Source organism: Artibeus jamaicensis, unplaced genomic scaffold (assembly GCF_021234435.1).
Source record: "Artibeus jamaicensis isolate MK-2021 breed Jamaican fruit bat unplaced genomic scaffold, CSHL_Jam_final contig_1803, whole genome shotgun sequence".
Classification (NCBI taxonomy): domain Eukaryota; kingdom Metazoa; phylum Chordata; class Mammalia; order Chiroptera; family Phyllostomidae; genus Artibeus; species Artibeus jamaicensis.
In genome coordinates this window covers 3,415,490-3,433,288 of record NW_026521356.1, presented here as the reverse complement: position 1 = coordinate 3,433,288, position 17,799 = coordinate 3,415,490, and the positions used below count along the sequence as shown (strand labels likewise).

Genomic DNA, 17,799 nt, shown 5'->3' with positions numbered 1-17,799 from the left:
TGTTTTCTACAGCAAAATATTCATCTACTCCTGGTACTTCATTACCCCATAAGCAACAGTTTGATTAACAGGTGTCTCCAAGTCTGGTCTTACTGACAAATGCCTTCTACAGGGCAGGCTTTGATATCAGCATTAACACAGGGGTCTGCCTAGTGTCCGACTTGTCGTGTGTGTGTGTGTGTGTGTGAGAGAGAGAGAGAGAGATCTAAATGCTGTTATTTTTCATCTTCATTTTCTGCCAACCTCTTACAGGTACATGTTCTTTTATCATTCAAGTTTTCAACTTTTTGACAAAATTAACACCAATGTTTGCCCTTTAAAAATAAAACATAGGAAAGAACACGTCCTGCTTTTTTCATTGCTGTCAGATGCTATATAGAAAAATGTAATTAAATATGAAAAGGGAAAAAAAATCTCCCCAAGCATTTTAAAAGTGGCAATTACACAACCAGAGCCCATTAATTGGCTCGCAGTTCAAGAAAGAACAAGCGAGCGCACTCCTCCGACCTCACAGGGAGGAGAGCAGCCCGTCTGTTACCAAAGCAGAGACTTGCAAGAGGCAGTCATATTTCAGTGCAGGACTGTGACAGTCAAGAGCTACAATCCTGTCCTGGAGATGAAAACTTGGCACTGAATATGAACTTCTCATCAGCAGTCTCACTGATGAAGACATTTCCTCCTTGAAAACCCACTTTCATTTTAGTGCATCACATTAGTGACCCCAAGCCCTCTGCACACAACCCCCAGGTCACACGCTTAGCAGTGACCTCCCAGAACCAACCCGAGACTTGTGTTAAGTGTCAGGCTAAGAAACAACACTGGCAGAAGGAAAGCTTTTTCAACTTTATCACTAACGATACAAAAAAAGATGCAGAAAATCACAGGCAAGGTAAATAGTTTAGATTTAAATGTGCTGTTTTTCAATCCTGCTACACTTTGGAAGAGTTTACTGAGGCTGTAAATCTCCACCTTTAATTTATCTCATCGTCCTCAACCAGTGAGGCACTCAGAGAAAGAAACACGGCTCCTCGTCCTAAGATTCCTGGTGAATGGTGATTAGAACCAGCTACAGAAACAGACCCCGGAACCGAATGTTGAACTTCCCCAGGACTAAATGACAGTATATCAGTGAGGGAGACACACTGCTTTTCAGATGTGAGTGTCGTCACGCCAAAGACCAGGGAGCAAACAAGCTGACCCCACAGAGGCCTTTCCAGGTGACACAGAGATGGTCCGAGGGCTCCTCACGTACAGTGGAGCAACCGTCTAAAGTTAGGAGGCTGTCTAAAGTCAGAAATCACCTAAAGTTAGAAACTGTCTACACTTAGAAACTGCCTGATCCACGATGATGCTCCGAGTTCTCGAGGAGGCCGGGCTCCTCTGAAGGGGAAACCCATGTGGAAACGGACTGCTGAAGGCCGGAGAAGGGCGAGCAGAAGAGGTGCTCTCGGGGAACTGGGCTCCAAGAGGCCCAAGGGGAGAAGCACGGGAGTCCTTTTCAGGGCAGCACAGCCTGTGCTCGGTGTGAGTGGCTTCCAGGTTCTGAAAAGCTACCAGAATATTGCTATGGATGGCACTTACTGAATTTCTTTAATGAACTGCTGACTGTGAATAAACTGTGCCCCTCTGCCAGCATATGCTCCTCTGGCAAGGACAAATAAATATAAGACATTTATGTCTGCAGCAAGACAAAAAACTCTCTTTCAAATAAAGTTTCCTTTTTGATTTTACATGTAAATTGTCAAAAATGTAGAAAACTAGAAATAAGTCCATAATCCCAATACACAAAAGCAGTCATTATTAACATTTTGGCATATTTCCTTCTGACTGTCTTTTTCCATAATTTTATTTGTTACTTGTGATAATACTTCTACTTCTATAATTTTGTACCTTTGTTTTAAAAAATCTTATTATATATGTATTTTCTTAAGTTATTAAAAACTCTTTACATCCTTTTCAATGAACACTTAGGTTGGATACAAAAGGAAGTCTGGATAGTATATCTAGCAGGGAGACACACGGTTTGTGAGAAAATTAAACTAAAAGCTGGAAATACCAGGCAATTCTATTAACCTGACCACAGAATTCTCAAATGGAAAGAAAAATTTCAGTATTATCTAATTCATTACATATAATCATTTATATTTGCCAAAATGTTTTCCAAGGTCATTCTTGGGCAGTTGATATCTGAGATCATTAACATTTCGGCAGGCAGAAGTACTAGTCAATGGGACCATAACAAAATGACGAAACAGTTTAAAATGAACACAAATGAGGTCAATATGCTAAGGAAACATACACTGGCAGGAAACAAGACAACTACGTATCATGGGTGAAGTGCAGCCGGGCATAAAGAAGGAAACAGAAAGGATTTGGGTCAAGGGAGTATCAACAGCCCATGCAGCAGAGCTTTAGGAAGTTCAAGTTCAAGACGGCCAACACTGCAGGCACATTAACCTTTCTCCCCTCCTGGGAACCCAGTGAAGTGACATCAAAGAAATACAAAGGGACAATATTCATAAAGGTGTTACAAACTGGAGGGAAGGATATTAGCAAATCAAGATTTTGGTGAATTTCTGGAAAATGGCAGGTAGATGAAATATTCATAAATCTGAGGGAAACTGGGCAGATTTCCATTTTGAAGCAAAGTGGACAGGATGAACCCACATACAGCCATATCACTGTGAAATTTAAGAACTCCAAGGATAATGAGAAGATCCTAAAGGATTCTATTGGAAAAAATAAATTATTAAAATGAATAAGAATCAGATTTATCAGATTTCTCATCAGCAATGTTAGATGCTAGATGGCAATAAATCCAAGCTTTCAAATTCTGAAGGAACTGAATTCTATATACAAACTATGTTTCAGACATGCAAAATTCTGAAAATTTGCTTTCCACATACCCTTTCTAAAAAAAACCACCTATAGATTTTCTGTATGTAATGCCCATGAGGGATCTCCTTAACAAAGACCTACAAAATCGTATTTGACTTCAGAGTCACCCAGCAGAGAGAATAGACTACAGCATGGCACGAGGGTAGCAGCAGGCATCTGACCTCAACGGGCAGTCCTTGTCGTGGTCCACACAGCTGTAGAGGAGTTATTGCTGCTGCCATGCAGGGGACAACTCAGGTGAGAGTGTATGAAACACACTGGGCAGGTGTGGAGCCACTTAGGCTTAGAAGCCTCATATTTTAAATAAATTATTATCTCTTGTAATAGATCCATAAACATAGATCCCAGAATTTTCATGATGGACATGCCTAGTTGTAGGGGACCGGTTTGTCTTGGCCTGGCAAATGTGACTCAGCTGTGTATGGAAAACCTACAGATGTGAAGTGGTGGGCAGGAGCCAGATCTTCAAACTGAGTTTTCCCGTGGGAATCAGGCCTAGAAAATACTTACAGACTGTTATGGCTTGCTCTTGCTAAAACTCCCTCACCCTGGTCTAAAGCAACAAATGTATATTGTTTATCCTCAAGGTAACTTCCAAAGCCTGTGTGAGCTCTCCCAAGGACAGAGCTAATGAGCTCATTGCCATCCCCCTCTGCAGGTTATTTTTATTTCCTCGATTGTACCTAAAATGTAGACAATAATGTTCTATGTGATAGATGATAAATCTTTCTATGATGTAAGACCCCAGGAAAACAATAAAAGCCTGTCTAGGCAAGGGTCAGCATGCTCCCCTCTTGAGGGAGTGGCCGAGGCACCATAGGCACTCTCCCCTTGAGAGAGTAGTCGTGCCTGTTCCCCTTTTCCACACAGGATTGTCGTCGTCTGTGCACTGATTCTCCTCGTCAACCTCAACAGGCGGACTCTGCTGGACAGAGTTTGTAACACCTAGTCACAAAAGCCAGCGTACTCAGAAAATCAAAAGCTATGGCTTTCAAGTAAATATTTAGTCCTTCCAGGCCAGGTGCATTCATCTATCACAGGTAATTTTTATCATAAACGATAGTGCCTGATGTGCAGCTGACACTGCACACCTATCACATGTCCAGGGGACAGATCTAAAAGGTAACCAACTGGGTCCCAGGTCAATGTCTCCTACAAAGGAAAAAAGGGTTTTGTTATTAACCTTTTATCCACATTCTACAAAAGAAAATCCAAGAAACAGTGGAACCAACCTAGATACAAAAGAAAAAGAAATTTTAAGATCACAGCTAGAGAGTAGGCCTAAGAAGCAGTCTGTTAAAAAATGAAACAGTGACCAAACAGAAGCTTCTAAAACAAGGAAAAGAAAAGCAACTAGGAACTCCAGAAAAACAAAGAGCTGGAGATAAAGCTTTTTATTTATCATTTGTGGAATAATTCTGAGCACTTGTAAGAAAATCAAATGTACTTGATCTGAACACAGTACAGTTCTTCCAAGAGGGGTATAATTTCAGCGACATTGAATATTTCCCTCGCTACAGACCTGTAGTGAACAATGTTTATGTGGTCATGTTATTATACTGAGTTCTCAGTAGCTTTTCCTTTTTAGGATCGATTTATACTTAACACATAGAAGATATAACTGTAAGTTACAGAACAGAAAAATCAGTATCATAAATATTTATGATGTCAATGTGGCAGGATAGTTAATAGAAGATGGGGAGAGACAGAGAAATGAAGGGATGGAAATTTCTTTATTAACATAGAAAGCAGTCAAGAAATCCTGTCCACAACTGATGTATCAAAAAACAGAGGTTTCAGTATATTGTTTAATTTTAACAGGTAAGTAATAGCAGAACGACAACAAAAAAACCTAAACTAACAAAAATAAGGGGTACTGCCCTTATTTGTGTGACTCAGATGGGTAGTTCGGGCAGGATGGGTAGTTCATCTGGTTCGAGCATCATCCCAGTGCGCCAAGGTTGGGAATGTGCTTCCCAGTCAGGGCACATATAAGAATCAACCAGAGAACGCATAAATAAGCAGTTGCTTCTGAGGAATGGAACAGAAGATGGGAAGGTAAAATTTTACTTTTCACTTACATGTTTTCTATTGTTTAAATTAATTTTCCATGTGCATGCTTTACACTGATAATTAAAAAACTGATGTCTATATCTTACTGTATTGATACAGACTTAGGATTCAATGATTTAGAAACTGCAGAAAATGAATAAAAAATTGGAAAGTGAGGTTTTTTGAAATAAGGCTAAAGGGTACAGGATTAGATTATGTACAAAAAGGGGAGGTAAAATGTAATTTTATAAAGTCAGTCAATACACTTGAGACAACATAGATAAACCTTGAGGGCATTATGCTAAGTGAAATAAATCAGAAAGAAAAAACAAATACCAAATTTGGACTTATATGTGGACTCTAAACAAACAAACAAAAATGAACTCAAAGAAACAGAAAAGATAAGTGGTTGCCAGGGGCAATGGGATGGGGTAAGGAAATAGATGAAAGTGGTCAAGAGGTACAAACCTCCAGTTAGAAGAGAAGTCCTGGGGAGGTGATGTTCAGCATCGTGATTACAATGACAATTCTAAATAGTAATCGAAAGTGCTAAGAGATGGATATGTGAGCTAAACTTACTGTGGTAATCGTTTTTAATACATACATATATGAAATCATTACATTGTATATCCTGAACTTACACAGTGTTATATATTAATTATATCTCAATAATGCTGGGGAAAACCAAAATCATTCAATATAAAAACAGAGTTCTCTATAACAGAAAATGAGCCTTTACTCTAAAAGCAAAGAACTTAAGGTACTAATACAGGAACGCACACACGCCAACCCCCAAAGAGCAGAAGGACTTACAGGGAACACTGGAGCCGCTCATTCCCTAGGGATTTTTCAGAGGGACCGTAACAATCTGCCCTCACATTATGTCTTGCTTATCAGGAGGCAGAGCTGTGATCTATAAAGATCCTATAGAATTTTATTTATAACATGACTCACATTCTTTATTTCAATTAAAAGCAAGCTACAATACTTGGAGCTAATAGACTCCTTTGGAGTATACTAAATAGGAAAGGCTTTCTTTTTTTAAATCAGATCTGCATATCTTCTATTATAATTCTTAAGACTTAACACAAAAATGGGAGACACAGTAGACTGAGGTTATGCCTGTAAACATAAAATCACAACATTCGGTTCCAGTGATTCCTGGAGGGTTGACAGGCACCTGACTTCTTGCTACTACTCTTGTTCTCTTCATATATTATTTATTTATTAACTTATAAAACACTGCTGTAGCATCTCAGTGCTAGCATACAAAGTTAAAAACATATAAATTATTTACATCCATCAGCTAATGGAAAGAGAAAAGAAAAAAGAAAAAAAGATGTTGATAACTTAATGCAAACCTACTAGGAAAGGGTCTAATGAATGAATGAATTCTTGAATCAAGAAAAAACACTTAAGTAAATATAAAATAGTTATGTATGTACCTAATCAGTAGGTACAGAATTAGTCAGCTAATTCTTATTTTAAAAAACCACATTGTAGAACACCTTCAACAGGGGATCATAAGAGAAAGAAGTAAGGAATCCAATTTATAATACATGAAATGACGAGATGGGTGATGGAGACCAGTGAGATGGGTGATGGAGACCAGTGAGATGCGTAAAAGACGACAAGCCCTGAGGAAGCAGAGGATCTGGCCTGTGAGCTGTACAGCCAATAAGTAATGACTCTGGAAAGATGAATGGGCTACTGCTCGTGGGCCTTGCAGGCCTTCCTCTTATATAAAAAGAGTTCTGGGAGCTTGGAAACAAACCCCCTCATTTACTAGTTTTCATCATCTATCTTGGTTTAGTGTTTTTTTTTTTTTAAACTAATGCTAGGAGGCAATGCAATACAGTAGAAAGAAGCTTTCATTTTCTCCTTTTAAAATGGAGACAATATCCCACAAGGTGTTTTGTATTCAGGACAAAATAAGATAAAATACGTAAAGTACTAGAATACTAATTATTACATAATTGTTAGTTTTCTTCTGCTATGTCAGAGATGGCTATGAGATTGTGCCTCAATGAGAAGTCACTGCCCAGCCAGGAACTGATCATATTTCCCAGCCCTACTAGTGTGACTGCGTTAACTGACGACTTCTCTCTGGGGTAATGCAAGTGGAAGGGGTGTTCACAAAGCCCAGGCCCAGGCTGTTCAGAACCAACCAGATATACCTTCCTTCTGTTCTTTCCCCAGCTGCCAGTTACACACAGGTGATGCTGATAAGGCCCCAAGTGATGGCGGAGCCACAGGAAAGATGATGCCTGGGCTCTCCTCCATCACCTGTGGAGAACAGCCACATGACAAACGAATGCCCATAATGACTGTTACATGACTGAGAAATGAACTATTGTGTTAAGCCATTGAAACGTTGAAGTCACTATTTGTTACAGTAGCAAGTATTACCCTAACCAATATAAACATGCCACATGATAACACTATGATAATGGTGAAGGTGTCAGACATTGCATCAAACAAGCCATCATTAATGCAATTATAAAATCTTGGCCAAACAGTACATGAAAAGATGTTCAACATCATTAGCCATCAATAAAATACAAATCGAAACATAGTAAGATGCTACTTCGTTTCCACTAGGATGGCTATGAACAAGAAGATAGACAATGACAAGTACTGGAAAGAATGTGGAGAAATTGGAATCTTCACACATTGCTGGTGGAAATGCAAAATGGTGTAGCAGTTGTGGAGAAGTTTGGCAGTTCCTAAAGGAATTTAAACATAGTTACCATGTCACCTTTCAATTCTACTCCAATTCTAGGTATATACCCAAGAGAACTAAAAACAGATATTCACACAAAAACTTGTATGGGAATGTTCAAAGCAGCACATTAGCTTAAAAGCGAAATAATTCAAATGTTCATCAACTGATAAATGGATAAAGTATGATATATACATATATATTTTCATATGATGAAATATTATTCAGTTATTAAAAGGAATGAACTGCTGATACATGCTGTAACATAAATGAACCTGGAAAAAAATTACACTATGTGAAAGAAGCTGGGAACAAAAGATCACTTACTATGACTCCAAATATATGAACAATCCAGAATATACAAATCCATAGAAACAGAAAGTAGACTGTTGGAGGCTGAAGGAGCTGGAGGAAAATGGAGAGACTGCTGACGGGTAGGTTTCTTTTGGGGGTGATAAAAATGTTTTACAATGTTACATGGTAGTGGTTACATGGAGAATATACTAAAAACCACAGAACTGTATGGTTTAAAAGGGTGAAATTTATGGCTTGGGCATCATTATCTCAATTTTTAAAAATCTCAGCTGTTTGCTTTATCTTGCCTTTCAGAGAATCTGCCTCTACACTGAAAAGTGCTGTGTTCTTCTCATGTAATGGCTGGAAAAGAGTATGAGGGAACCCTCCAGATACTAATTTTGATCTGGGTAGTAGCTACATAGGTATATACACATGTACATATTCATCCTAGGCATGACCCTATGGTCAGAACTAGCAGAACCCTTCCTCCTGGCTTTCCCCACAACCAGGTTAAGCTCAAACAGACCCAATACCCCATGAACAAAATGCTTCATTCGCCTATAAAAAACCCAAGGTACAAGCTTTTCTTAGTTTGAATAACAGTGTAGCTAACACAGAGATGAGATAAATATTAAAAGCTACCCCTGAGAATGGCATGAGGGTGGAGAATAGGATAGAGTCCCAGAATAACTACTAAAGTGTGTATTGCATCAGCAAAATTCTCTAAGGAAGAAACAAGTCCTAAAGGGGTAGTGTTGGGATGTGGGGGAGGACACAAGACAGAATTGCAGATGGAAAATACTTTTTCCACCCTGTTTAGGTGCCTGCCATCTTCAAAAATCAAGTTCGAATCACAAAATAAGGAGAGCTTGTTTGGTCTTATAATGTAAAATCTCATCTAAGTACTTAATAGTCAAAACTGAAGTGATTATCAGAATGTTTTCAAATTCTAAATAAGATAAAATTTGGTGATTCTATGAATCTTCCTTTGGACCTTCTGAATGCATTGGAAAGACTGTCTTTAAGTTGGAATAAATTCCTCAAAGGACGTCACTTACTTGCAGGAGACTTTAGTTCTGTCAGCCACCATGGTCCATTGCTGCTGATTGGTGGAAACCTCAATGTAGTAGCTGTAGCTGCGATCATCACAGTCCCAAAGCAACAACCTGAATAAAGGGAAAACATAAGAATGCTGTGAAATGTTCTAACTGGCTATTTTCCTTAGGCTGCAAGCATGAAGGGATCATGCCTCTCTCCCTCCTCCTGCTGCCTTCGCCCCACCATACTTTTGGGACAGGAGGAAGTAAGTACCAATAAACCCCAAACAAAAGTTTGATGAGAGAAGGTAGAGTCAATCTGCAGCAGGAGGTTTGTCTCTTTAGGACTTTATTTCACAACTCACCCAAACCCAGCCAGTCTCTGTCCCTCAAGTGGCAAAGCTCTTCTGACTCGTTTATCAGGGAAAAGATGTCAGCAAATCTTCTCCCTAATTCCTTGGCTGGCTATGCCGACTGAAGGTAATATCCTGAGAGCACTGTTTATAGGGGGATCTGTGCTTTCTAATTAATTGGTAGTGTCACAATAACCTAATTATCACGTTCAGGTTCCTTGTCATTATTACCAAACTCTCTGTTTGCAGCTCTTTGGTAAGATTATCTGATTTGGACATACAGGAAAACACATTCATTAGTAAAACTTTCCTATTATTTAAAAATTGCTTATCTGGTCCTGTTATTCTTATCCCCTGCCCCCCTTTTAGCCCAGATAAGAACCTAAGATACATGATTCCATGTCCACAAAGCTCAAAAGAGATAAAATGTATATATGGTGATGGAAATGAGAACAGCAGTTGTCTCATGGGGTGGCAATGACTAGGACAGGCTGTAAGGGAACCTCTGGGACATCAGAAATGTGCTGATTGTGATCTGAGTGGCAGTTATATGAAAATATTCATCGAGCTATACTTTAAAATCTGTACACTGTATCTATATTATTCCTCAATTTAAAAAATAGAATTAAAAAAAAGAACTCAAGCATTGCAATACAGGATCAGACTATAGTCCAATGTTCTGCCTGGCATTGCCACAATGGTGGGGACTCACTGTTTTCTACTATCCCAGCCTCATTACTCCTTCTGACACAATGTCTACTCTACTGTTTTATTAAAGCTGCTCATGCATATTTGTTTCCTCCACCAACTAGAAAGCTAGTGAGTTCCCTGAAGGCAGTACCTATGTCTTATGGGTTTTTCTTTTTATTTATTTATTTTTAAATTTTTATTGAATTTACTGGATGACACTGGTTAATACAATTACATAGGTTTTAAGTGTACAATTCTATATCTCTTATATAGTGTACTGTGTGTTCACCGCCAAAAGACAAGTCTCCTTCCATCACCACTTATCAAACTTTTACCCTCTTCTACTTGCCCCCTCTTTCCCTCCCATACAGTTGTCTGTGTCTGTGAGTTTGGTTTTTTTGCTTAATTCCTTCACCTTTTCACCCAGCCTCCCAACCCTCCCCCACACTTGACAGCTGTCGGTCTGTTCTCTGTATCTATGAGTCTTTTTCTATTGTTAGTTTATTTTGTTCATTAGATTCCACATATAAGTGAAATCATATGGCACTTGTCTTTCTCTGACTAGCTTATTTCCCTTAGCATAAGCCCCTCCAAGTCCATCTATGCTGTTGTAAAAGATAAGATTTCCTTCTCTTTTTTTTTTTTTTTGCTGAGGAGTATTCCACTGTGTAAATGTACCACAGCCTTTTTTATCCACTCATCTACTGGTGGGCACTTGGTCAGCTTCCAAATCTTGCAATGAACATAGGGGTGCATTTATTCTTTCAAATTACTATTTTGGGTTTCTTCAACTATATCTCCAGAAATGAAATTGTTAGGTCATAAGATAGGTCCATTTTTAATTTTTTGAGGAAAAGTTTCCAACAGTGGCTGAATCAATCTGCCTTCCAACCAACAGTGCACTAAGGTTCCCTTTTCTCCAAATCCTCTCCAGCACTTGTTGTGTGTTACTTTATTAATGGTAGCCATTCTGACATTGTGGTTTTAATTTGTATATCTCTGATGATTAGTGACATTGAACATCTTTTTATATGCCTATTGGCTATACGTATACTCTCTCTGGAAAAGTGTCTATTCAGGTCCTTTCCCCATTTTTTAATCCAACTGTTTGTTTTTTGGTGTTGAGTTTTGTAAGTAGTTTATAAATTTTGTATATTAACCCATTATCAGATGTATTGGAGAATATGTTCTCCCATTCAGTGGGTTCTCTTTTCATTTGGATGATTCCTTTGCTGTGCCAAAATTAGCTTGCTGTAGTTCTATTTCATTTTTTCTTTTGTTTCCCTTGTGGAGGAGATATATCAGAAAAAATAATGCTATGAGAAAAGTCTGATATTTTACTGCCAATATTTTCTTCTAAGATTTTATGGTTTTAAGTCTAACATTTGAGTCTTTAATACATTTTGAGTTTATTCTTATGTATGGTGTATGAAGGTGGTCTATCTACTTTTTTGCATGTATCTGTCCAATTTTCTCAACACTACTTATTGAACAGACTGTCTTTACTACATTTTATGTTCTTGCCTCCTTTGTCAAATATTAACTGACCATAAAGGTGTGGGTTTATTTTCAGACTGTCTATTCTGTTCCACTAATCTATATGTTTGTTTTTAAGCCAGTACCATGCTGTTTTTAAAAGATTCAATTTCTTTTTAGAGAAAGAGGGGAATGGAGGAAACAAATGAGGGAGAGAAATAGCAATGTAAGAAACATTGATTGGTTGCCTATTGTATGCGCCCCAACAGGGGACAAACCCACAACCCATGAATGTGCCCTGATCAGGAATCAAACCAGTGACTTTTTGCTTTGTGGGACAATAAGCAAACAACTGAGCCACACTGGTCAGGGCAGTACTATGCTGTTTTGATTACTAGGGCCTTGTAGTATAGTTTAATATAAGGTAGCATATTTTTTCCAACTTTGTTCTTTCTCAGGATTGTTATGGATATTCAAGGTCTTTTGTGGTTCTATATACATTTTTGGAATATTTGTTCTAGTTCTGTGAAATATGCCATTTGGTATCTTCATAGGAATTGTGTTGAATCTATAGATTGCTTTGGGTATTATGAACTGTTTAAAAATATATATTTTTTTAGCCTGGCTGCTGTAGCTCAGTGGATTGAATGAGGGCCTGCAAACCAAACAACCATGGTATGATTCCCAATCAGGGCACATGCCTGGGTTGCAGGCCAGTTCCCAGTAGGGGACGCACGAGAGGCAACCATACATTGGTATTTCTCTCCCTCTCCCCTTTCCTTCCCTTCTAAAGATATATAAATAAAATCTTTAAAAAAATATATTTTTTTATCTTGCGAGTTCTTTTTTTTCAAGTATAGTTATCTTCATTTTTCCCCCACCACTCTCCACCCACCCCAGCCATCCCCACCTCCTACCCTTGATAATAGCCCTTTTTGGCTTTGTCCATGTGTCCTTTGTACATTTTCTTTGACAACCCTTCCCCCTTTTTCCCCTCATTATCCTCTCCCATCTCCCCTATGGTTACTGTCAGATTGTTCTTAATTTCAGTGTCTCTGGTTATATTTTGCTTGCTTGTTTTGTTGATTAGGTTCCTTTTAATGGTGAGATCATATGGTATTTGTCCCTCATCACCTGGCTTATTTCACTTAGCATAATGCTCTCCAGTTCCATCCATGCTGTCACAAAGAGTAGGAGTTCCTTCTTTCTTTCTGCTGTGTAGTATATTCCATTGTGTAAATGTACCACCATTTTTTGATCCACTCATTTACTGATGGGCACATAGGTTGCTTCCAACACTTGGCTATTGTAAATTGTACTGCTGTGAATATTGGGGTGCATAGGTTCTTTTGAATTGGTGTTTCAGGATTCTTAGAGTATAATCCCAGCAGTGGAATTGGTGGGTCAAAAGGCAGTTCCATTTTTAGTTTTCTGAGGAAATTCCATACTGTTTTCCACAGTGGCTGCACTAGTCTGCATTCCCTCCAACACTGTACTAGGGTTCCCTTTTCTCTATATCCTCTCCAACACTTGTTTATTGATTTGTTTATGATGGCCATTCTGACTGGTGTGAAGTGGTATCTCATTGTGCTTTTAATTTGCATCTCTCTGATGGGCAATGTTGCTGAGCATCCTTTCATATGTCTCTGGGCCCTCTGTGTGTCCTCCTTGGAGAAGGGTCTGTTCAAGTCTTTTACCCAATTTTTAACTGGGTTGTTTGTCTTCCTGAAGTGGAGTTGCGTGAGTTTTTATATATTTTGGAGATCAAACCCTTGTCCAAAGTGTCTTCTGCAAATATGTTTTCCCATACAGTTGGTTCCATTTTCATTTTGCTGATGGTTTCTTTAGCCATGCAGAAGCTTTTTATTTTGGTGAAGTGCCATTTATTTATTCTTTCCTTTATGTTCATTGCTCTACGGGACAATATCTGACATTTTCCTCCCTATGTCCTCCTCTAGGACATTTATGGTGTTATGACTTATATTTAAGTCTTTTATCCATCTTGAGTTTATTTCTGTACATGGTGTAAGTTGGTGGTTGAGTTTCATTTTTTTGCACGTAGCTGTCCAGATCTCCCAATACTGTTTGTTGAAGAGGCTATTTTTACTCCTTTTTATGTTGCTGCCCCCTTTGTCAAATATTAATTGACCATAGAGACTTGGGTTTATTTCTGGGCTCTATTCTGTTCCATTGATCTATGTGTCTGTTCTTATGCTAGTACTATACTCTTTTGACTACTGTGGCCTTCTAATATAGTTTGATATTAGGTATTGTGATCTCTCCTACTCTGTTCTTCTTTCTCAAAATTGCTGCCACTATTCGGGGTTTTTATGGTTTCATATACGTTTTTGAAATGTTTGTTCTATATCTGCGAAATATGTCATTGATATTTTAATAGGGATTGTGTTGAATCTACAGGTAGTGTGAATGTTTTAATGATTTTAACTCTTTCTATCCATGAGTATGGTATGTGCTTCCACTTATCTGTATCCTCTCCAATTTCTCTCCTCAGTGTCTTATAAATTTCCAAGTTCAGGTCTTTTACATCCTTGGTTGAATTTATTCCTAGGTATTTTATTACTTTTTAAATTTTTTTCTATTGTATTTTTTCCATTACCATTTTAGTCCCCTTACAGCCTCCTCACCCCCTCACAATCACCAAATTGTTGTCCATGTCCATGAGTTTGTTTTCTTTTTGCTCAATCCCACCACCCTCTACTCTCCCCCATCAGCAGTCATTCTGCTCTCTATCTATAAGTTTGTTTCTAATTTGCTTGTTAGTTGTTTGTTCTTAAGATTCCACATATGAGTGGAATCATATGGTACTTGTCTTTCTCTGACTGGCTTATTGCACCTAGCATAATGTTCTCCAGGTCCATCCATACTGTTGCAAAGGATAAAATTTTCTTCTTTATGGCTGAGTAATATTCCATTGGGTAAATGTCCCATAGTAGTTTTATCCATTCATCTACTAATGGACATTTGGGCTGCTTCCATATCTTGGCAGTTGTGAATAACACTTTAGTGAACATAGGGGTGCTTATGCTCTTTTAAATTAGTGTTTTCAGTTCCTCCATATATATTCCCAAAGTAGGATTGCAGGGTCAAAAGACAGATCCAATTTTAATTTTCGTAGGACCTCCATACTGTTTTCCACAGTGGCAGCACCAGTCTGCATTCCCAGCAACACTGCAAAAGGGTTCCTCTTTCTCCACATTCTTGCCAGCACTTCTTGTTTGTTGATTTATTGATGACAGCCATTCTGACAGGTATAAGATGATATCTAATTGTGTGTGGGTTTTTTTTAAAAGGTTTATTTATTTTTATACAGAGGGGAATGGAGGGAGAAAAAGAGGGAGAGAACCGTCAATGTGTGGTTACCTCTCATGCACCCCCACTGGGGACCTGGCCCCAACCCAGGCATGTGCCCTGACTGAGAATCCAACTGGTAATCCTTTGGTTCTCAGGCTGGCACTCAAGCCACTGAGCCACACTGGCCAGGGCTATAACTGTGGTTTTAATTTTCATTTCTCTGATGATTAGTGATGTTGAACATCTTTTTATACGTCTGTTGGTCATCTGTATGTCTTCTTTGGAGAAGTGTCTACTCAGTTCCTTTGCCCATTTTTTAATTGCATTATGTTTTTGGTGTTGAGCTTTGTAAGTGTTTGATGAATTTGGGATGTTAACCGATTATCAGATGTATTGGCGGATATGTTCTCCCATTTTCTCGGTTTTCTTTTATTTTGTTGATGTTTTCTTTTGCTGTGCAAAAATTTTTTAATTTGATGTAGTAGCATTTGTTTATTTTTTCTTTTGTTTCCCTTGCCTAAGAAGATATATTTCATAAAATATTGCTATGAGTAATGTCCAAATTTGTTGCCCATGTTTTCTTCTATGATTTTTATGGTTTTGGGTCTAACATTAAAATCTTTAAAACATTTCAAACTTATTCTTGTGTGTGGTATAAGAAGGTGGTCTAGTTTAATTTTTCTACACATACCTGACCAGTTTTCTCAACAGTGTTTATTGAATAGACTATCTTTAGCCCACTGTGTGTTCTCCCTTTCTTTATCAAATATTAATTGACTGTAAAGGTGTGGGTTCATTTCTGAGCTCTCTATTCTGTTCCATTGATCTATGTGTCTGTTTTTATGCCAGTACCAAGCTGTTTTGATTACTATGACCTTATACTATTGTTTTATAGTAGGTAATGTACATCAAACCAGTACTGCAACAGATGTTAAAGGGCTTGCTTTAAGAAGAAGAAGAGAAAAAAAAAACTGAGGTCAACCTAACAATAAAATAGCACTGAATATATACCTATCAATAATCACCTTATATGAAAATGGTTTAAATGTTCCAACTAAAAGACACAGGGTAGGTGAATGGATAAGAAAACAAGGCCCATATACACAGGGTCTGGCACAAATAATGGCCCTTTTATTATAAAATCTTTTATTACAAAATCATGAGCATGTAATTCTGTAACATTACAATATCACACTCAAGTACACCATATAAAATTTTAGTGTCAATGTTCAAATTAAAACTATAAATTATTAGGCCCATATTGTGACCCTACCAATCACACTCAAGCAGACGTCACTTCTTCTAGACCCTGTATGCTGCCTCCGAGAGACCCACCTCAAAGTGAAAGATATACACAGGCTAAAATAAAGGGATAGTGCAAGATACTTCATGCAAATGGAAATGAAAAACAGCTGGGGCAGCAGTACTTATATCAGACAAAAGAGATTTTAAAACAAAGGCTATAGTAAGAGACAAAGAAGGGCACTACATAATAATAAAAGAATCCAACAAGAGGATATAACCCTAATAGACATTTATGCACCCACCACAGAAGCACCTAAATATGTAAAACAAACATTGAAGGACATAAAGGGAGAGATAAACAGAAATAGAGTCATTGTCAGGTATTTTAACATCCCACTGACGTCAATGGGTAGATTTTCCAGACAGAAAATCAACACGGAGACAGCAGCCTTAAACTATACACTAGATCAAATGGATTTAATTGATATCTTCAGAGCTTTTCACCTCAAAGCAGCAGAATATAGATATCTTTCAAGTGCACATGAAATATTTCTAGGATAGATCACATGTTAGCAAACAAAATAAGTCTCAATAAATTTAAGATTGAAATTATATCAACCATCTTCTCCAACCACAGTGCTATGAAACTAGAAATCACAAGAAGAACACTAAATAACACATAAAGATATGGATGCTAAATAACATGGTATTAAACAATGAATGGGCCAACAAAGAGATCAAGGAAGAAATCAATGGATGCCTTGAAACATATGAAAATGAGATCACAACAATCTAAAATCTGTGGGACACAGAGAAAGCAATCCTAGGAGCAAAATTCATAGCATTATAGGCCTATCTCAAAAAACAAAAAAAAAAACACTCAAATAAACTATCTAACTTTACACTTAAAGAAACTTGAAAAAGAACAACAAACAAAGCACAAAGTGAGTAGAAGGAAGTAAATAATAAAGCTCAGAGCAGAAATAAACAAAATGGAGTCTAAAAAAAGATATAAAAAAATCAGTGAATCCAAGAGCTGGTTCTTTGAAAAGATGAACAAGATCGACAAACTTTTAACCAGACTCATCAAGAAAAAAGAGAGAGAGGACCCAAATAAATAAAATAAGAAATGAAGGAGGAGAAATAACAACTGACACTAAAGAAATACAAAGGATTATGCTAAGATATTATGAAAAACTATATGCTAACAAACTGGACAACCTGGATGAAATGGATAAATTCCTGGAAACATACAATCTTCCAAAACTAAATCAGGAAGGATCAGAGAATCTGAAGACAGATTGCGCCAAATGAAACTGAAGCAGTAATCAAAAAATTCCCGACAAAGAAAAGCCCTGGACTGAAGGTTTTACCAAACATTCCAAGAAGAACTAATGCCACTCCTTCTCAAACTATTAGAAAAAATTCAAAAGAAGGGAAGCCTCCCAATCTCATTTCACAAGGCCAGTGTCTTCCTAATTCTAAAACCAGATAAAAACACTACAAAAAAAGAAAACTATAAAACAATATCCTGACGAATATACACGCTAAAATCCTCAACAAAATATCAGCAAATTGAATACAGCAATGCATCAAAAAGATGTTATACCATGATCAAGTGTGATTTATTCCAGAAATGCAAGGTTGGTACAACATTTGCAAATTGATAAATGTGATTCACCACATAAAACAAAATGAAGGATAAAAACCACATGAT

The 17,799-nt window shown here is 37.7% G+C and overlaps 1 protein-coding gene across 2 annotated transcripts in view; it reads right to left on the bottom strand.

Annotated features, from left to right (window-relative positions):
* The window catches only part of BTBD9 (BTB domain containing 9), a 463,365-nt gene that overhangs the window by 68,423 nt on the left and 377,143 nt on the right, over nucleotides 1-17,799 (bottom strand). For both annotated transcript variants that reach the window (XM_037146205.2, XM_053671066.1), the window contains exon 9: nucleotides 9,028-9,135. In XM_037146205.2, coding sequence (XP_037002100.1) covers nucleotides 9,028-9,135 — 108 coding nt within the window. The remainder of the gene's footprint in view (nucleotides 1-9,027; nucleotides 9,136-17,799) is intronic.